At 51.4% G+C, this 21,351-nt stretch overlaps 1 protein-coding gene across 12 annotated transcripts in view; it reads right to left on the bottom strand.

The window, feature by feature from the left end:
• Positions 1–5,660: 5,660 nt before the first annotated feature.
• Positions 5,661–21,351, bottom strand: part of SH2D3C (SH2 domain containing 3C) — a 39,090-nt gene continuing 23,399 nt past the window's right edge. For 11 of the 12 annotated variants that reach the window (XM_059891226.1, NM_001098039.1, XM_059891227.1 and 8 more), the window contains 9 exons: positions 17,362–17,490; positions 15,455–15,909; positions 13,812–13,936; positions 11,765–12,300; positions 10,699–10,814; positions 9,547–9,718; positions 8,867–8,978; positions 8,289–8,495; positions 5,661–6,296 (listed from right to left, as the gene is read on the bottom strand). In XM_059891226.1, coding sequence (XP_059747209.1) covers positions 6,121–6,296; positions 8,289–8,495; positions 8,867–8,978; positions 9,547–9,718; positions 10,699–10,814; positions 11,765–12,300; positions 13,812–13,936; positions 15,455–15,909; positions 17,362–17,490 — 2,028 coding nt within the window. In that variant the 3' untranslated portion in view covers positions 5,661–6,120. Of the gene's footprint in view, positions 6,297–8,288; positions 8,496–8,866; positions 8,979–9,546; positions 9,719–10,698; positions 10,815–11,764; positions 12,301–13,811; positions 13,937–15,454; positions 15,910–17,361; positions 17,491–19,207; positions 21,312–21,351 lie in introns of those variants that run through there. The other variant, XM_059891233.1, reaches the window with a different exon arrangement.

The raw sequence follows: 21,351 nt of genomic DNA on the forward strand, positions 1-21,351 counted from the left end.
CTTCCAGGTGGTGCGAGTGGGAAAGAACCCGCCTGCCAATGCAGGAGAGGTAAGAAAAGCGAGTTCGATCCTTGGGTCGGGAAGATCCTCTGAAGGAGGGCATGGTAACCCACTCCAGTATTCTTGCCTGGAGAATCCCATGGAAGGAGGAGCCCGGTGGGCTACAGTCCATGGGGTCGCAAAGAGTTGGGCACAACTGAGAGACTTAGCACAAATGCATGCCCCTTGTATATCTTATGATAACAGTACCTCTCATCAGAGGGATGGTGATATTTCCATGAAGTACAGGCACATGAAGTGTTTTGGCTCACAAAATAATCAATAAATGATTATTGAAAATCCATTATGGAACTTCCCTGGTAGTCCAGTTGTTAAGACTCCATGCTTCCACTGCAGGGGGCACAGGTTTGATCCCTAGTAGGGGAAATAGGATCTCACATAACCCCCGGGCACAGCCAAAAATATTTATCCATTATATTTTGCTTTTTGCATTTCTTTTCCATGGGGATGGTCTTGATCCCTGTCTCCTGTACAATGTCACGAACCTCCGTCCATAGTTTATCAGGCATTCTATCAGATCTAGTCCCTTAAATCTATTTCTCACTTCCACTATATAATCATAAGGAATTTGATTTAGGTCATACTTGAATGGTCTAGTGGTTTTCCCTACTTTCATCAATTAAAGTCTGAATTTGCCAATAAGGAGTTCATGATCTGAGCCACACTCAGCTCCTGGTCTTATTTTTGCTGACTGTATAGAGCTTCTCCATCTTTGACTGCAAAAAATATAATCAATCTGATTTCGGTGTTCACCATCTGGTGATGTCCATGTGTAGAGTCTTGTGTTGTTGGAAGAGGGTGTTTGCTATGACCAGTGCATTCTGTTGGCAGAACTCTATTTACCTTTGCCCTGCTTCATTCCGTATTCCAAGGCCAAATTTGCCTGTTACTCCAGGTGTTTCTTGACTTCCTACTTTTGCATTCCAGTCCCCTATAATGAAAAGGACATCTTTTTTGGGTGTTAGTTCTAAAAGGTCTTGGAGGTCTTCATAGAACCGTTCAACTTCAGCTTCTTCAGCATTACTGGTTGGGCCATAGACTTGGATTACTGTGATACTGAATGGTTTGCCTTGGAAACAAACAGAGATCATTCTTTCGTTTTTGAGAATGCATCCAAGTACTGCATTTTGGACTCTTTTGTTGACCATGATGGCTACTTTATTTCTTCTAAGGGATTCCTGCCCACAGTAGTAGATATAATGATCATCTGAGTTAAATTCACCCATTCCAGTCCATTTTAATTCGCTGATTCCTAGAATGTCAACGTTCACTCTTGTCATCTCCTGTTTCAGTTCAGTTCAGGTGCTCAGTCATGTCCGACTCTTTGCGACCCCATGAATTGCAGCACGCCAGGCCTCCCTGTCCATCACCAACTTCCAGAGTTCACTCAGACTCACGTCCATCGAGTCAGTGATGCCATCCAGCCATCTCATCCTCTGTCGTCCCCTTCTCCTCCTGCCCCCAATCCCTCCCAGCATCAGAGTCTTTTCCAATGAGTCAACTCTTCCCATGAGGTGGCCAAAGTACTGGAGTTTCAGCTTTAGCATCATTCCTTCCAATGGACACCCAGGGCTGATCTCCTTCAGAATGGACTGGTTGGATCTCCTTGCAGTCCAAGGGACTCTCAAGAGTCTTCTCCAACACCACACTTCAAAAGCATCAATTCTTCGGCACTCAGCTTTCTTCACAGTCCAACTCTCACATCCATACATGACCACTGGAAAAACCATAGCCTTGACTAGACGGACCTTTGTTGGCAAAGTAATGTCTCTGCTTTTCAATATGCTATCTAGGTTGGTCATAACTTTCCTTCCAAGGAGTAAGCGTCTTTTAATTTCATGGCTGCAGTCACCATCGGCAGTGATTTTGGAGCCCCCCAAAATAAAGTCTGACTCTTTCCACTGTTTCCCCATCTATTTCCCATGAAGTGATGGGGCCAGATGCCATGATCTTCGTTTTCTGAATGTTGAGCTTTAAGCCAACTTTTTTCACTCTCCTCTTTCACTTTCATCAAGAGGCTTTTTAGTTCCTCTTCACTTTCTGCCATAAGGGTGGTGTCATCTGCATATCTGAGGTTATTGAGATTTCTCCCGGCAATCTTGATTCCAGCTTGTGCTTCTTCCAGCCCAGCGTTTCTCATGATGTACTCTGCATATAAGTTAAATAATCTCCTGTTTGACCACTTCCAATTTGCCTTGATTCATGGACCTAACATTCCAGGTTCCTATACAATATTGCTCTTTACAGCATTGGACCTTGCTTCTATCACCAGTCACATCCACAGCTGGGTATTCTTTTTGCTTTGGCTCCATCTCTTCATTCTTTCTGGGGTTATTTCTCCACTGATCTCCAGTAGCATATTGGGCACCTACCGACCTGGGGAGTTCCTCTTTCAGTATCCTATCATTTTGCCTTTTCATACTGTTCATGGGGTTCTCAAGGCAAGAATACTGAAGTGGTTTGCCATTCCCTTCTCCAGTGGACCACATTCTGTCAGACCTCTCAACCATGACCCGCCTGTCTTGGGTGGCCCCACACAGCATGGCTTAGTTTCATTGAGTTAGACAAGGCTGTGGTCCGTGTGATTAGACTGACTAGTTTTCTGTGATTATGGTTTGTGTGTCTGCCCTCTGATGCCTCTCACAACACCTACCATCTTACCTGCGTTTCTCTTACCTTGGATGTGGGGTATCTCTTCAAGGCTGCTCCAGCAAAGCACAGCCGCTGCTCCTTACCTTGGACGAGGGGTATCTCCTCATAGCCACCCCTCCTGACCTTGAACGTGGAGTAGCTCCTCTTGGCCCTCCTGAGCTCGCGCATCCGCCACTCCTTGGACGTGGGGTAGCTCCTCTCGGCCACGCTTCTGTGCAGTCTGGTCCGTCACAGCCGGCCCGCTTCTGGGGAGGCTTTACGAATAGCTGTGAAAAGAAGAAAAGCAAAAAAGCCAAGGAGAAAAGGAAAGATATAAGCATCTGAGTGCAGAGTTCCAAAGAATAGCAAGGAGAGATAAGAAAGCCTTCCTCAGCGATCAATGCAAAGAAATAGAGGAAAATAACAGAATGGGAAAGACTAGAGATCTCTTCAAGAAAATTAAAGATACCAAGGGAGCATTTCATGCAGAGATGGCCTCAATAAAGGACAGAAATGGTATGGACCTAACAGAAGCAGAAGATATTAAGAAGAGATGGCAAGAATACACAGAAGAACTGTACAAAAAAGATCTTCACGACCCAGATAATCAGGATGGTGTGATCACTGACCTAGAGCCAGACATCCTGGAATGTGAAGTCAAGTGGGCCTTAGAAAGCATCACTACAAACAAAGCTAGTGGAGGTGATGGAATTCCAGTTGAGCTATTTCAAATCGTGAAAGATGATGCTGTGAAAGTGCTGCACTCAATATGCCAGCAAATTTGGAAAACTCAGCAATGGTCATGGGACTGGAAAAGTCAGTTTTCATTCCAATCCCAAAGAATGCTCAAACTACCACACAATTGCACTCATCTCACACGCTAGTAAAGTAATGCTCAAAATTCTCCAAGCCAGGCTTCAGCAATATGTGAACCATGAACTTGCTGATGTTCAAGCTGGTTTTAGAAAGAGCAGAGGAACCAGAGATCAAATTGCCAACATCCACTGGATCATGGAAAAAGCAAGAGAGTTCCAGAAAAACATCTATTTCTGCTTTATTGACTATGCCAAAGCCTTTGTGTGGATCACAATAAACTGTGGAAAATTGTGAAAGAGATGGGAATACCAGACCACCTGACCTGCCTCTTGAGAAACCTGTATGCAGGTCAGAAAGCAACAGTTAGAACTGGACATGGAACAACAGATTGGTTCCAAATAGGAAAAGGAGTATGTCAAGGCTGTATATTGTCACCCTGCTTATTTAACTTCTATGCAGAGTACATCATGAGAAATGCTGGGCTGGAAGAAGCACAAGCTGGAATCAAGATTGCCAGGAGAAATATCAGTAACCTCAGATATGCAGATGACACCACCCTTAATGGCAGAAAGTGAAGAGGAACTAAAAAGCCTCTTGATGAAAGTGAAAGAGGAGAGTGAAAAAAGTTGGCTTAAAGCTCAACATTCAGAAAACGAAGATCATGGCATCTGGCCCCATCACTTCATGGGAAATAGATGGGGAAACAGTGGAAAGTGTCAGACTTTATTTTGGGGGGCTCCAAAATCACTGCCGATGGTGACTGCAGCCATGAAATTAAAAGACGCTTACTCCTTGGAAGGAAAGTTATGACCAACCTAGATAGCATATTGAAAAGCAGAGACATTACTTTGCCAACAAAGGTCCGTCTAGTCAAGGCTATGGTTTTTCCAGTGGTCATGTATGGATGTGAGAGTTGGACTATAGAGAAAGCTGAGTGCCGAAGAATTGATGCTTTTGAACTGTGGTGTTGGAGAAGACTCTTGAGAGCCCCTTGGACTGCAGGGAGATCCAATCAGTCCATTCTAAAGGAGATCAGTCCTGGGTGTTCATTGGAGGGACTTATGGTGAAGCTGAAACTCCAATACTTTGGTCACCTGATGCAGAGAGCTGACTCATTTGAGAAGACCTTGATGCTGGGAAAGATTGAGGGCAGGAGGAGAAGGGGACGACAGAGGATGAGATGGTTGGATGGCATCACTGACACAATGGAGATGGGTTTGGGTGGGCTCCAGGAGTTGGTGATGGATTGGGAGGCCTGGTATGCTGCGGTTCATGGGGTCACAAAGAGTCAGACCTGACTGAGTGACTGAACTGAACTGAACTGAACTTGGTCAGTTTCATGAAGCAAAGGGCCCCAGACGTTTCAAATTCAGTGACCAAGCTCCCCAGGCCTCCAGCCTACTGTGGGGTGGTGATGCACACTGCCCTTCTCCTCTGCCCATGTAATCAAGACAACTGCCTTCAAGGCCCTCCTCAACGATTCCTGCCCCACCCACCTCACGTGCACGTGCACACACACACACACACACACACACACACACGAACTTTTGGGGCCACATTCCAAAACTTGAAAAGAAGTGAGTAGTTCCCACTATTGAGAAAAGGCAAGAACTCTGAGTCAGGATGCCCCCGTTCCAGCCTTCCTAATTCTGCTGCCATGACTCAGGGAAAGTCCCTTCTTCCTCCAGTTCTGTTTTCCTGAAGGAAGCTGGAATCTTAGATTTCATAAAGCCCTTCCACCCCCAAACATCTGGGATACTGGACTGTACATTCGGGTTCTGGAGGCAGGGAATGGAGAAGGAATGGGTGCAAGTCAGTAGTTCTCCTATGGGTGGGAATTAGCTATTTATCACCCTCTGGCCTGTGAGGAATGGTGATATGCCATGATGTACAGGCACATGGAGTGTTTCGGCTCACAAAGTGATGAATAAATGATCACTGAAAACCCATTATGGAACTTCCCTGGTGGTCCAAGTGGTTAAGACTCTAGGACAGGGGTTGGGTTTTAGTATTGGCTGTAACTCTGGCTCCTGGTACAATCTAGAAATGTGTCAAGTGCAAAATGAGTATTTGTTGAATGAATTGTTTCCACCTTTCACCTGAGAAAAGACACTTCCACCCCAAAGCCCCCTGAGAGACAGGAAAAAAAAAAAAAGAGTCATAAAAGTTTATTCTATGAAAGAAAGAACATGGTTTCTATACATATATTTACAGAACAGACAGATATATTTACAGCCAGAGGGAGGCCTTGGTGTCAGGCTTGGATTGTGGGCTGGGGGGGGTGGGGGGAAGAGATGCCCGGAGAAGAGTGAGGAGGTATAAGAAGCCTCCTGTGGCTCAAACACAGGGCACCCTCAGCAGGAAGGGGAGAAGCAGAAACTGGAGGGAGAAACAGGGGTTCCAGTTCTTCCTGAAGAGAAGCCTGGTGAGTGTGGAGCAGGTAGGACGGAGCCCAGAGTCTGCATAGACCCTGGAGATGCACAGGAGATCCTGGAGTTGAACCTGGAATATTCTCAGGCTGATCACAGTGTCCCTGGGGTGCTCTGGGGCAAGGTCTGTGCCCTTCTGTTCCCGTTGCTGCCCGTAGCTGCAGAGGGGAAGGGTCCGTGGGGGTCACAGCTCACTGGAGCGGATGGCAGGCTCCAGTTTGTGGGAGAGGGCAGTGAGGACCTTGTCGAACTTCTCATAGCGTCGGGCCTGGCTGCTGCTGGCGCCCTGGCTGCCCCATAGGAGGCGCATCTGGAACTCGGTGCTGAACACCTCGAGGAGCTCCGGCCGGGCCTGGAAACCTGCAGGGAGGGGCATAGGGGTCAGGGGACCACCATCCAGCTAGGGAAGCTGGGGCTCCTACTCGGAGCCACCACATCCCTCAGGGCCCCATTCCAAGGGACCTTCCCCCACCTCTGCCAGGAATCCCACATGGTTTGTGGATGAACATAACCAAGCAGTTTAACACCTGGTCTTTGTCCTACTGTTCCTTGATAGTTCAGTTGGTAAAGAATCCACCTGCAACGCAGGAGACCCTGGTTGGATTCCTGTGTTGGGAAGATCCACTGGAGAAGGGATAGGCTACCCACTCCAGTATTCTTGGGCTTCCCTTGTGACTCAGCTGGTAAAGAATCCACCTGCAATGCAGGAGACCTGGGTTTGATCCCTGAGTTGGGAAGATCCCCTGGAGAAGGGAAAGGCTACCTACTCCAGTATTCTGGCCTAGAGAATTCCATGGACTATATAGTCCATGGGGTCGCAAAGAGTCGGATACGACTGAGCAACTTTCACTTTTCACTTTCAATAATTAAAAAAAAATATTTCTTAGTTGCAGCATGTGGGTTCTTTCACTGCAGCACACGGGCTTAGTAGTTGTGGTTTGTGGGTTTAGTTGCCCTGAGGGATGTGGGATTTTAGTTCCTTGACCAGGGATCGAACCTGCATCCCCTGCATTGGAAGGTGGATTCTTAACTATTGGACTACTAGGGAAGTCCCTGCAATATATAATTTTAAAATGACTAGAGGGACTTCCCTGGTGGTCCAATGGATAAGACTCCACACTCTCGATGCAGAGGGCCTGGGTTCAGTCCTTGGTCAGGGAACTAGATCCCACATGGCACTACTAGAAGATTCCAAATGCTGCAACTAAATATCCCACAACCTACAGTGCAGATGAAAGATCCTGCGTGCCTTGACTAAGACCTGGTGTGGCCAAATAAATAAATCAATAAAAATAAATATTAAAAAACTATAAAATAACTAGAAGATAAAATATCACTGCTAACTTGGGGTAAGATACTGGGTGATTCTTTTCTTTTTTGTATTTTTCTGTAAGCTCCAAAATTTGTCATAAGAAATATATATACATTCTGTAAGTAAACATAAACAAATTTTTGTTTTGTTTTTTTCTTTCTGAAGAAAGATAGGAAAGACGTATACCAAAACGACATTTACCAATCACCAGGTAAGTGTTGGTGATTTGTTTATTTGGGTTTTGTTCAGCTGTTATTTCCAGTTTGTCTACAGTGAACTTTTGTGACTTAAATATTGCCTAAAGAAGTAAAAGGTAGCTTGTCTGAAGCCATTATCTCTGCTTCTTCTGTGAGAAGGCATTCTATTTTCTGATTAAACTGAGAGCTCCCTGAAGACAGGGTGAGTCTGCCTCAGACCCAGGGCCCCAGACCTATTGCTTTGTAAACAGCCTTGTAAAGTGGGCTTGTCAGGATGCCCACTTCACAGATGAGAAAGCGGAGGCTCAGAGAAGCTAAGATACACAGCTACTGTGCTCTTTGAATCATCTCTATGTCCCCCAAGCTGACCTGGTGCCTGCCACTAACAATTACTTGTCAAACTGCTGAATGAGTGAAGAAAAGGGGTGAGAAAAAGAAGTCAGGGAGGGGTGGGACGAATTGAGAAAGTAGCACTGACACATATACATTATCATATGTAAAATAGAGAGCTAGTGGGAAGTTGTTGTATAGCACAGGGAGCTCAACCAGTGCTCTGCGACAACCTAGAGAGGTGGGCTGAGATGGGGAGGGAGGTTCAAGAGGGAAGGGACAAATGTATACTTATGGCTGATTTATGTTGCTGTAAGGCAGAAACCAATACAACATTGTAAAGCAATTATTCTACAATTAAAAAAAAAAAAAAGTCAAGGAGACGGGGCAGCAAAGAGGGATGGAGAAATCTGAAGGGATATTTGGAGAAGAAGGGAGAGCCAGTTATGCGGAGGGAGGCCCAGGCTGCAGGATCAGCAGTGGCTTGCCCCCCAGACGCAACCAGTGACTCACCCTGCAGCTTGACTTCGGCATTGGTATGATACAGGCCGCCATGGTGTGCCACCGTGCGGGCGGCCTCCAGGTGGGCCAGCACCACCTCCACGCCATGCTCCGTGCTGCCCCAGGGCTCAGGGCCCTCGGCGGGGGCCGAGTCACATTCCAGCAGAGTGATGAGCGGCAGGATGTGAGGAAATGTGGTGTTGCTCAGCGGCGGGCCTTCTGCAGGGAGGGAGGCATGGCGTTTAGAGGTCTCAGAGGAACCCACCGTCCACCAAGGTCCAGAAACCAAGGATGTGTTAGGGGAAGGGCCCTGCCTGAGGTCCCAGCAAGAGCCCCCAGGATTCTGACTCATGAGACAAACCCCGCCCTTTGGATTCCTCCAGCTGAACCCACTGCACCTTGGCCCAGCCCAGGGGCTGAGGCTGGACCTGGACATGGCATATACACTTGCCAGGTGCAGAAAGTGAGTGCAAGAATGGCCTGCACAGAGCTCAGTCAAGCCCTCAACATCCTCCCTACTGGGAGAGTCTGGGCCAGCCCAGAGAGGGCTGGAACCCGTCCGAGGCCACACAGCAAGATGGGGGAGGTACCTTTGCCCTCATTGAGGCTCTTGAGGAATGGCTTGAGCGTCTTCTCATAGAGGATGGCACCCTCTGTGTGTCGCTGCCGCAGGGTCACCCATGTCTGTTCCAGCCGGGCAATCTAGGGAGATCAGGCTATGAGCGACTAGCCAGGGAAGGGGCCTGCTGGGGCCACAGGCCAGTATGCTGAGCTGACACCCAGATGTGGGATAGTAATTATTAGTATAATCACCATTCAGGTCTCAGGGACAGGGCTGATGGCTTTTCACAGGTCCCCATAAGTCCTCGCAACAACCCATTTTACGTATGAGGGAACTAAGGCTCAGAGAGGACAATAAAGGCACTCCCCTCATGAGATTGCTTTAAGGAATCAGTTTCTAAGTACTCAATGTACCTTGCGCATAGTGCCTGCTAAAGCTAGCCACTTATATTTATTCTTTCAACTCTTATAAAGTTCCTCAATCATTTTACAGGTGGAGAAACGGAGAGCAGGGAAAGGGAAAGACTTTGTCTGGAAGCAGGTCAGCACCAAAAGGACTCAGTTCTCCCAGTCACTCTGTCACCAATGCTGCCTAAAAGGTCCTCAAGTTCTTCCTGATTCAATAGACAGCCGTCCCAAAGGGACACGTATCAGGGCTCCTCGCAACAGAGACTAGCTTACGTCCAGTGCTACGTGGGCCCCTCAGTACCTGGGCCATATCCAGGGCACCCATGACCGCAGCGAAGCTGAACATGTTGCCCATGGTCCCTCGAAGCTCGGCTGCCAGCTGGATGGTCTTGTGCAGGAGCGCTGCCCGCTCCTCAGCGGAGCCCGTGCAGCCCAGGATGTCCATGGCCAGCATGATGGACATGGTGTGGAACCTGTTGGAGCGGCCGGGTCAGAGGGGCGGGGCCAGGGATCTAGGGTTGGGGTCCCTGTGGTTGGGCGCCGAGGGGTGGAGGATAGAGCCAAAAGTGAGAGGTTGTAAAGAGGCAATGAGATTAGGGGGTGCGGCCAAAGTGTGGGCGGGGATAAAGCAAAGTTAAGGGGTTCTGATTGGTCAGTATAAGTCAGGGGGCGGGGCCAGACACCCGTGAGCGCCAGGCTGAGGACCGTGGGACCGATCAGAGGAAATCATCAGAAATCATCCGACAGAGCTGTTCTAAGAAAAGAAAGAAGAGAAGCCGGAGCTGATGGGCGGGCCAAGGCTCACAGATTGTGGTCAGTCAAGAGAATACAGAAAGTGAATTCGGAGATAAAGGACTCAGTCTTTGAAAAACCAGGATTACTTGGAACTGGATAAAGAAAGCTGAGCACCCAAGAATTGATGCTTTTGAACTGTGGTGTTGGAGAAGACTCTTGAGAGTCCCTTGGACTACAAGGAGATCCAACCAGTCCATCCTAAAGGAGATCAGTCCTGAATTTTCATTGGAAGAACTGATGCTGAAGCTGAAACTCCAATACTTTGACCCCCTGATGCGAAGAACTGACTCATTCGAAAAGACCCTGATGCTGGGAAAGATTGAAGGCGGGAGGAGAAGGCGACGACAGAGGATGAGATAGTTGGATGGCATCACCGACTCAACGGGCATGACTTTGAGTAAACTCCAGGAGTTGATGATGGATGGGGAGGCCTGGCGGGCTGCAGTCCTTGGGGTTGCAAAGTGTCGGATACGACTGAGCGACTGAACTGATTGAATGAACTGGATATCAGGAACAATTGGTCAATGGGATAGAGGGCGTGGCTATGATCTGGGAGCCGGGGTGAGAGACTGCGATTGGCCAACCGGCCACAGTGAAGAGCAGCGAGGTAGTCCAGGGGGTTGGTTCCCGGTGACTCCCGTGTGTGCGCGCGCCTTACCTTTCCAGCAGGTCTAGTCGTAGCTGCCGGCCATGGGGGAGAGTGAGCAGCTCCATGCCCCAGCGGACTCCCATTAGGGTCTGCATCTCCTTGGTAACGCCCAGTATCCTAGCAACCTACAAGGACGCCCAGAGGGCTGATTAATTTCCTGTCAGGGCTAGCCCAAGCCATCTGGGAGTCAGAGAGCTTTATCTAGCAGGGCAGCCTGGCTGGGAAGCCGGCTCTGAATTCCAGGTTTATGACTAACCCTCTGACATGGAGCAAATGAGTTTCACTCTCCCCATCTATGAAACGCAGGATAAATGGAAAAATGCCCAATGGGGTCTGACATGTGCCAGAGGTGCCCAGGACACTCTTATTTCAGAAGAAATAAGGTCCAGGGAGGGAAAGGGCTTGTCCTAGGTCACACACTGGACCTAGAACCCAGGGCTTCTTCCTTCATGCCTAGTACTTTTCACAGCGCCGCATCTCAGCGCTGTTTCTTTTCTTTCTTTTTGAGCTCAGAGACAAGTGTGACCAAATAATCAGTGTTCCCCTCCCCAACACACACACACACACACACCCCAAACTTCAGAGGGAGAAACTGAGGCATAGATCAAGTTAGGGTCCTTAGATGGGCAGGATTCATTCAAAGCAAAGGCCCAGGCATTAACAATTTATGGACCTAGACAATGAGTTTTGTCCACTAGGGGGGTGGGGGTAGGGAGTCTGGCCTCTTATAGTCCCTGGACCGGCCAGACCAACTCTCACCGGGCTCAAAAAATGTCCCAGGGAGCCAGACACCACTAGTTTTCAGGACTCCTCGGTTCCAGTGCCAAACTGACATCTGGAGGAAGCAAGAGTATCTCAGCTTTTGCTTTTTTTTTTTCAAGGAGAAAATGGGAGCCCAGAGAGGTAAAGTGATTAGTCAGAGTCACACAGCAAGTAAAGGGCAGCCATGAAATCAGAATCCAGGACCACTCACTCTACTTGGGGATGTGGGGGCCAGTTCCTCACCACCCTAACCCCTGTCCCAAAGCTAGAGGATAAAGGTATACCCCTGCCCCAGTGTGCACCCAGCACCTACCAGGCAGTCAACCTTGGTAACGTGCCGGGCCAGTGTCCGGGCGTCGACCTCTGCCAGCAGCTCCTTGACCTTACGCAGGAGGCCCACCTCCAGTGGCCGGTTATCCTTGGGGATCAACAGTGACTGGAAGGTAGCCGGGTTAAAGGAAGAGGTGGCTTCCACAACAGGGACTGTGAAGGTTCTGCCCCAGTCCCCTTCGGAGGCCCCGTTTTCTGACAGTTCCTTAAGCTTCTCCCCATAGCTCCTGGCCTGGCGGCCGGAGGCTTCAGCTGCTGCCCACTCTCGGCTGCCACGGACAGGAGGCTGGAGCTGGCAGTAATGGCCAGAGTCCGGGTCACTGTAGCTGCTGAGCGACGGTGATGGGGAGGCCTTGCAGAGGGTGTGGGAGGGGCTGGAGTAAGGGCCCTTGTCCGACTCCCCGTGGGGCTTTGGAACACTTCCGGGACACAGCTGGGGTTCGCTGGAGCGGCGCGTGACAGGGGAGGCGGGCAGTGCTGTGGCTGAGGGGGCGGCAGGGGCGGCATGGACACGGGTCACTGCAGGGAAATAAAGAGAGACAACTAGTTACCATGACTCCCTAGCCAGTGTGGTTCCCCCACTGCTTTCCCAGAGGACAAGCTCCACCCACCCTACAGGGGTGATATCCCACCTCCCTGTACCCAGGCCAGGCCCAGCTGACACTGGCACATTGACCAGCCCTCAGTGATATTCTCAAATTCCCTGGACCCCAGGGGTCAGACTTTCTTATCCTAAGGCTGCTGCAGCCTTGGGGAACCACTGAGCTACTTGAAGGAGCTTTCTGTGATTCAGAGAAGCTAAGCACTTGCTGGAGTTCACTATGTGGAATCATTTCTCAATGAATTAATAATAAGGATTTATTGAGGACATGTGTTCTGGGAGCTGGTGACATGCTGTAGCTACACCGGTCAAAACAGTAAAACCATCATCCAAAATTAGAGGTGATGTTTATTGAGTTCTAACTGCCTGCGAGATCCTTCGCTGCCCCTTAATCTGTTTAACCCTCTCAACATCCTGAGCATGAGTACTTTTATGATCCTCATTCTTCAGATGAGAAAAGTGAGACTCAGAGAAGCCAGCTGACCTGCCTAAGGTCACCCAACCAGCAAAGGGTAGAGCTGGGATTCAAAACCAGGTGTCGAGTCCTCACTCCTGGGTACTTCCCTGTGCCATGTTGCTTAGAAGTTGTCCAATAAATAATTTGTGGCAAAGCGTCTTAACATTTACACTCAGGGGTGTTGTTTGGAAGGCAAGTTGGCAGTTATGACAAGCTGGCAGGCCCGTGGTTAGAGAAGAATTTGTGACAACCCATATAGACAACTACATGGCAACAGGGCATTTCCCAGCAAAGGTTCCCCTGGGCTGCCCCTCTGCACGCTTTGCCTGCCATGTGGACAATATGTGGTATGGCCTGCTGAAAACATTATTTTTTTTTCTTCCAGAAATGAGCTAGTGGCATGTTTCTACAGTAGAAATCTTCTTTATATTAAAAAAAAATGCACAGTGCTCTGTGCTTTCTGCTCAATTTTGCTGGGAATGTAGAACTTCTCTGAAAAGATCTATTTAAAAGAAAAAATAAATGAATAAAGCAAGCTTGACCAGTCCAGTTGGATCCCACCATTTGGAATCAGGGATACATTAAATCCCAGCCAATAACAGGGCCTGGTCAAGTGGCTCCTCACATGCGGAGGCTCTTGACCAATGGGGACTGAGTGTTGCTGACTGCACAAACTTCATAGCATTGAAGCCCAGATTCAGTAGCATTCAAGAGAATGCATGGAAACCACATCCACAGTGCCTGGTATCCAATAGGGACTCAGTGAATTGTTGCAGAATGAACCAGCCACGGCTATGTTTTGCATGTCAACATGGATAGTTTTAGTATCCACTGATGCAGGGCATGTCTCTCAGATAAGAGGAAGAGGCACACATGATCAAACACTGTAACAGAAATCGTCAGACAGTGCACACATGGGCACACGAGGCCACCCCCACCAGACCCCCACGCGCCCCCCTCCACTGGCCATACCGGTACTATAGGCAGGGGAGCTGGGGCTCTCGGAGATAGGGGACATGGGCGAGTGCAGGTCTTGGATCTGGTCCATGCTGAGTGCACAGTTGCGGATGGATTCCCGGGGGTGGGGCAGTGATGTGCTGTGGAGCAGACACCTTCATGAGCAAGGAGCCCAGAGGTCAGGGTCCTCAGCTAGCATTAGGACACCCACCTCTGCCTCTATCCTAGATCTGCTGAACTTCAGAGGCAGAAAAGGCTTAGAAATGATCACGTCCAACCTCCCACCTGGCAGGTACAAAAACTGAAGCCCAGAGGAGGAAGGGCTTGTTCAGTCCACAACCTGCACAACTGTTCTCTTCCCTGGGAACCTTGCCCCCAACTTGAAGAATGGTCTGGGGAGAGAGGCTAGCAAGAAAGATGGCCAGGCCAAGGGAGCCAAACCCACGGTCCTGGCCTCTCCTCACTGATCCCACACTATTACTCAGGATGCCTTGGGCACACATGGCCTGTAGATCCTGGCACTGTTTTAATCACTGGTTCCAAACCACAGGCCAAGTGGTTACTCCCCACAGGGTATCCAACCAGCAGTTCCTTGGCTGACAGCACGCAGTCCAGGTCCAGGGAAATGGGACCTATCGAAGTGCTGAAGCAAGCACGTGAGTGCTAAGTCACTTCATTCGTAACTGACTCTTTGCGACCCTATGGAATGTAGCCCACCAGATTTCTCTGTCCATGGGATTCTCCAGGCAAGAATACTGGAGTGGGTTGCCATTTCTTACTCCAGGGGATCTTCCTGACCCAGGGATCGAACCTGCATCTCTTGTCTCCTGCATTGGCAGGCGGGTTCTTTACCACTAGCACCACTTGGGAAGCCCCAAAAGATGGCACGTCTTGCTGCAAACAGCCAGGGAAGCCATAGAAACTAGGGGCACAGACTTTGGAGTTGTGGACCTGGGTCTGAATCTTGGTCCTACGACTCTCTAGCAAGCAGCTACCCCTCTTCAAGCCTAGTTCTCATCTACAAAGTGGCAAAATGGACAGAAGCCACCTCCCAGGGGACGTGGGAATCAGTGAGGTTGAGAACAGCATCAGGAGAGGGCCGGGTGCACAGTAGGGCTTCAGGAATGATTTGCAGCTGTGGCTTGTCCTCGGATCACGGCCCAGTGTCACCAAGCCCCTGACATCTGGGTGTCATCAAAAATGTCGCTGAAAACATTCCACTCCCTGTGCGATGGTTTGCAAAATGCTCTGTTCTGATGCCCACCTGGGCCTAGTCAGGTGGGGTGAGGTGGGGTAGCATTAGCAATAGGGATCAGGTCCTTGCCTGGGACAGGACAGCACCCAGGGCTCCTCCAGACCCAAGGGAGCTTTCTGAGTGAGGGCTCTTTATAGGTCGGCACGTGGAGGCAAGAGAGGAGGAAGGTCAGGGCCAAGGGCGCACAGCTAGTTGTAGCAGAGCTGAGACTGCGACTGGGCTTCACACCCCTCAGCATGGCGGGAGCTTCCTCCTCTTGTTCTGCACACACTGAGGCTCCAGGGCAGTCATTTTACCCCAGACCAGTGTGACTGGGCCTCTCCTTTTCCCACCAGCACTCACATTACTGACACTCCCACTTGACAGATGGGAAGACTGAGGCCGAATTTGGGTTCTCACTCACCTGGTGGGGCAGCCATCACTGCGGGTGACCTTGTCAGCAGTAAGCCCATCGGTCATGGTGACGCTCCGCCGCTTCATGTGGCTGCCCTTGGGGCCCGAGGGGCTGGCAGGGCTGGCGGCCTTGCCCCCGCCCTGGCCCAGGCCATAGCAGGCCTCCAGGTAGCGCAGTGGGAAGGTGCGGTTGACCGGGCAGTAGATGATGGCACCGCTCTGCTCCGACACAGCCTTGCGGCTGCCCACATGGTACCGCACCAGGGCCGGCACGTGGTCGAAGCTCTCCTGCTCGAACAGGTATTGGATGTGGGTGTAGCTCTCACCCGCCTTCACCACCACCTTGTTGATCTTGAAGTGCAAGGCCTGGTTGCGCCAGCGGCACGTAAGCACATAGTCACCCAGGCTGGTGAGCGAGTCCCGGATGAGGAAGTCACCATTGCGCTGCACCAGGGTCTCCGAGACCTGGAAGAGGCAAGGGTCAGGCTGGAGCGGGGCAGGAGAGGGCCAGACCCTGGGTCTGGGGCACACAGTCAACAGAGACAGCTGAAGCTTGGGAGGGGGACCCAACGACCCAGATTCAGAGGGTGCATCTCAGCCAGAAGCCATGGGTCTGAGCACAGAGGCTCAGACATGGAGGGACATCGCACTCTGGAAAGGGAGTCCCCAAGATCTGAAACTCAGGTCTCAGACCTACTCCTTCTCAGGGATCTCACTGGGCACAGTGAATTCCCCATCCTTCTTCCTCCAAACAGCCAGGGCTCTGGCATGTCTCTGGGCTGAATATCCTCCCATTCCTGCTCACCTGGTGAACTATCCCTTCCACAATGGCCTGTCTCCTCAGCACCCCTTCCTTGGGGCAGCCCACACCCCCTGCCTGGCAATCCATTCTTGAGCTTCTCCCACTGGGTTCTGACTGCCTGCCTGTCGACCCCTACCCTGGACTACCAGCTGTCGAGGGAAGTCACCACCTATTTTATCTCTGCATCCTTGGTGCCCAGCACAGGAGCTGGCAGAGTTGATAATTGACAAAGATTTATAGCAAGCATGAAAAGTAGAAGAACAGGTGACCGTTAGCCCAAGCCTATGCCTCAGCCCAGAAAGTCAACCTTATCAAAACTGAATCACTGAAGTGCTGATATTCACTAACCAAACACATAAGAGGCTGATGTATAGACCTATAACAGTAACTAAAAATATTAGTGTTAATAGTAATCACCACCACCACCACCATAAAGGACAATGTTCATTGAGCTCACTGCATATCAGACATCATGTTAAGCACCTCACATGAATTAACTCATTTAATTCTCACGTGCTGAGTTACTTTAGTTGTGTCTGACTCTTTGTGACCCTAGGGACCATAGCCCACTAGGCTCCTCTGCGTTTGGGATTCTCCAGGCAAGAAAACTAGAGTGGGTTACCATGCCCTCCTCCAGGGGATCTTCCCGACTCAGGAATCAAACCTGCATCTCTTATGCCTCCTGCATTGGCAGGAGAGTTCTTTACCAATAGAGCCACCTGGGAATTCTCACAACCAACCTTTACAATAGGTACTATTATTAGCCCTCACTTAATTAATTAATTAATTTAGCCCACACCTTGCAGCATGTGGGATTTTAGTTCCCTGACCAGGGATCAAACCTGTGGCCCCTGCAGTGGAAGCACAGAGTCTAAACCACTGGACCACCAGAGAAGCCCCATATCCTCAATGTTATAGGTGAGGAAACTGGGGCTCAGAGAGGTAAAGAGACTTGTTCAAGGTCACACAGTCAGTTAAATGGCAGAGCTAGACCTCATCCCAGTCTACTCTGATTGAACCCACCGAATGATAGTTGGAGCTTTTCTGGTCTGGGACTGGCCAAGGCGGTGGGGGGAAGGGTCTAGGGCTGGGGTCCCAGCTCAGGGCCCACTCACCTCACGTGGGATGCGGCCGTGGTACCAGGCATGGCTGCGGAGATCTGTGCTGCTGAGTTTGAGCTCTTCCTCCAACTCCTTGTGCAGTTTCTCAGGCGATGAGTCTAAGATGTACTTCTCCTTGGAGAACTAGGCAGAAGACAGCAAAAGTTGGCATCCAGTCTGAAGCCCCTTCCCCCTTCCCTCTCAACTTCCCCCACCTCAGGTGAACTCATTCTATCCCGGGACTCTGGGAACACTTAGGTACAGATGCCAGAAAGGTTCTCACCCATGAGTCCCTATCCCAGTAGGTGTAGAGGAATCTCAATTAAATCCACCAAAAAGTGCCTACTGTGTGCTAGGCACTGCATTATTGCCAGGGTAGACAGGGAAATAAACAAGCCTGACCTCAAAGAAGCTCCTTGTCTAAGACAGGAGGCAAAAGCAACACAAGTATTTCAGCAGACTGCAGTCAGCACCACAGTACTGGACAGCGGCAAAGGGCTGGGTAGCTTTCAAAAGGGAGATGGAGTCTAGGCCAGGTAGAGTGGTCTAGGAAGGCTTCCTGGAGGAGATGGCACTCATGAAATTCATTTTGTACCAAGGACACCAAACTGATCTGGAAGTAGGGGGAGGGAGGATTTCTACAAGCGGATAAGACAGCAAGTACTCAGGTAAAACCATGGACAAAAACAGGGCTGTGTGGATGAGGATACATTCTGGGGCAGTGAATTATACAGGGGTGGAGGAGGCAGCTACAAAGAGGGACGCAGAGGCCCCCGCCAAAGGCATCTGTGATGTCCTTTACTGTTCACAAAGCCCCTTCTTCCTTGCTATCCCAAGCAATCCCTGCTAGATGGGGCAACCAGCCCAGCAGGGAAGCCTGAGGTCACTCACTGGGGCTAATGCCCAGGATCCCCCTTTCCACCTGCCCAAGGGGGAGATTCCTGGTTTCCTGGTTGCTGTGGCCTGGGGTTGGAAGCCTAAGAACAGGGAGATGGGAGTCCCTGCTGCCAGGTACATTCCCACCACAGAAAGTGAAAGTGAAGTCACTCAGTTGTGTCCGACTCTTTGCAACCCCATGGACTGTAGCCTATCAGGCTCCTCCGTCCATGGGATTTTCCAGGCAAAGTGCTGGAGTGGATTGCCATTTCCTTCTCAGGGGATCTTCCCGACCCGAATCAAACCCGGGTCTCCTGCATTGCAGGCAGACACTTTATCATCTGAGCCACCAGGGAAGCCCTTGCCCAATTCTGGCTATGTTGTATGAATCCCCAGGGCCTCAGTTTCTTCCTCTATAAAATGGGTACAATTGCAGAACCTGCCTCACCAGGTTGCAAGGATGAAAGGAGACAATACTTCAAAGCACTGCAACCAGCCCACAGATGTGCTTGTCACTCTGAGAACATGTAACATTGCTCCCTTTCCCCAACTCCAGGCCCCAAAGATGGCTGGCCCAGGACGGATAGATCTGGCCCAGAACTGACCAGGCAGCAAGACAGATGAAGGGGGTCACTAAAGGGCAATCTCTCCCCAGGAGCCACTCCTCACCAGGGTCCAGCGGCTTCCAGTCCACTCCCTGCCTCCTCTGACCTTTCACAGTTCTCAGAGCCTAACCCTGCCACTCCATTTGTTATCCCTCTGCTTCTACTGCCTCAGTTTACCTCAGTCTACACTGCTCCTAAGACACCCCATTTCCCAGCTTCAGAGATATCTTGAATTTCTGACTCCATTATGTCCACATTGATGGAACCCCCACTCTAGGACAGGTCTTATGCCACTCTAGGACAGTCCCTAGGACAGGGACTGAATCCAAGGTCATCAGTACAGGCAGCCTCAGCCCTAGGGGAGCTACGCAGATACTGACAAGCAATCCTAGGGTTTCTGGATGCTCAGAGACACACAGGGAGCTCCAGGAGGAGATGAGCATGTCCCTCCTCATCTGGTCAGGGAGTCCCTGAAGAGGTGATGTCTCCACCAAGACCTGAATGAGCCAAGCAAAAGGATTACAGTGGGGACTGACAGGCAACCAGGTGGGCAAGAAAGAGCTCTGGGAAGAGAGTGGCAAACTCAGGGCCCTGTAGAAAGAGCTAAGGCCCTGGGGGTGGGGGAAGAAGCTTCAGAAGGGCTGGGGGGTGGCAGGGGCAGGCGTGGCAGGGCTGTGAATCTGCCTTGGGAAGCTGAGATTAACCCAGAGGCCACAGCAGAGCTGCAGAGGGTTTTTAAAGCATTGGGGTAAGTTCGATCAGCTGTGTGGAGAGGGCCTGGAGTGTGTTCCAGGCAATGGCAGGGCAGGGTGGAGTGTTGGGGTGGGGACTGGGGGAAGGGTGTTTAGACAACCATTGATGGGGTGCAGGGAAGAGGGTGGCGTGGGTCAGAGAGGATTCTAGGCAGACAGCTTGGGAAGACAATGAAACACTCTCCAAGGTGGGCAAGACTGGTGGCAGGAGCAGCTTGGCGATGGGCTCATAAAATTCTGAGCTGTGAGGAGCCTGTAAGGCTCTGGGGACAGATGGTGGGAGTGGGTGACATAGATGAGTGCTCAGGAAAAGGCAGGGCCTGGAGATGGGGATTCTGAACATCCCCTGCCCAGGGTAGAAACTGATCCCCCAGAAAGGCAGGGAGTTCCAGGGTGAGCTGACATTTGGGCCTTCTCAGGTTCCTACACTTCTCCATGGAGTTCCCTAGTCTTCAAGGTCCTGGCCCCTCTCCTAAACCACACCACACCCTGGGGAGGGAAGAGTGCAAGTCATGGGGGAGATTCCTCCTTGACAAAGAGCATGCAGTTGAGAAGTTGCCCCAGTACCACAGCTGCAGCAAGAGGGACGGGGGGCAAAGAAGGGGAGAGGGCTTCGGGGGAAAGAACCGGGTCCCAAGACTCTGCCTGCCACTGTGTGGCCTTGAGCCAGTCAGTTTCCCTCTCTGGGCCATAAATAGGGGGTGGGAGACTGGGCTCTGCTTTTCCAACCATAATCAACCGTTAGGGAGAATCTGGCGGACGAACTGGGTCATCCCACACACCTGAAGTTAGGGAACCCTAGGGTCCCTGTGCCCTCTTCCTCACCTTCGACCCGGGGGTCCCTAGCTCCCAAAGGGAGTGGGTGCTGGGGCGCGAATGCAGCATCCCTGCGCCCGGGAGCATTGCTATTGGCCAGAGATGATCTCACCGCCTCCCGGCCTGCGAGCGCCTGATTGGCGGGTGCAGGGATGCTGCGCTCAGCCGCCGGCAGGGCAGTCATTCAGGCGGGCTCGAAGCGTGCGTGTATATGTGTGTGTGTGTGTGTGTGTGTGTGTGTGTGTGAGCCTGGGGGAGCGCAGAAGTGATGCGCCCAGCGTCCCCCACGGGGCTTGAGAGGCGAAAGCGCGGAGACCCCGGGTCAAGGTCTTAACCCCTTCGCAACAGCCAGTGCCCAGCCAGACCCCTCTAGCTCCCTTCAGTCAGGCAACCCTAAGCAAAGCCATCCCCAGATGATGCTCCGCAGAGAGGCGGGGTCCGGGTCCTCCCCTCCACCCCCTTCCGTTTAACCCTTTCACTGCCACAGCGCCGTCCCGCACTGCCCGGCCAGCTGGGCTAGGAGCCCCGCGCCCCAAGCATGCCCGAGCCCACCTAGAGGGCAGGAGAGTCGCGGGCGCTCCGACCGCAGCCGCGGCAGCATCCCCTCAGCTTCTCATCCCTCTCTCAGCCTTTGGACCCCGGCCCAGCGCCCCCCGGTACAATGCGGGAGTCAGTCTGCCCGGGTCAGATGCAGGGGCCGGAGTGCTCGCAGGAGAACCGGCAGGACGCCGGAGACCCCATCTCCTGGTACCCAGTGCCCCAGCTCAGCTCCTCCCTGCGGAGGAGGCAGAAGCAACCGGAACGGCAGCCTCCGCAGCCCCAAGTCTCGGGAGGGGCGGCTGGACCCTCACCCTGCGGAGCGTCTGGGCGCCCAAAGGTGAGGCTGGGGCGACCCCGCCCCCTCCCGCAGCCCGCTGCCCCCAGTCCCTGCCCCGCCGGACCCTGCGCGGCGCCGC

This window comes from Bos taurus, chromosome 11, assembly GCF_002263795.3.
Source record: "Bos taurus isolate L1 Dominette 01449 registration number 42190680 breed Hereford chromosome 11, ARS-UCD2.0, whole genome shotgun sequence".
In the NCBI taxonomy this organism is placed as follows: Eukaryota; Metazoa; Chordata; class Mammalia; order Artiodactyla; family Bovidae; genus Bos; species Bos taurus.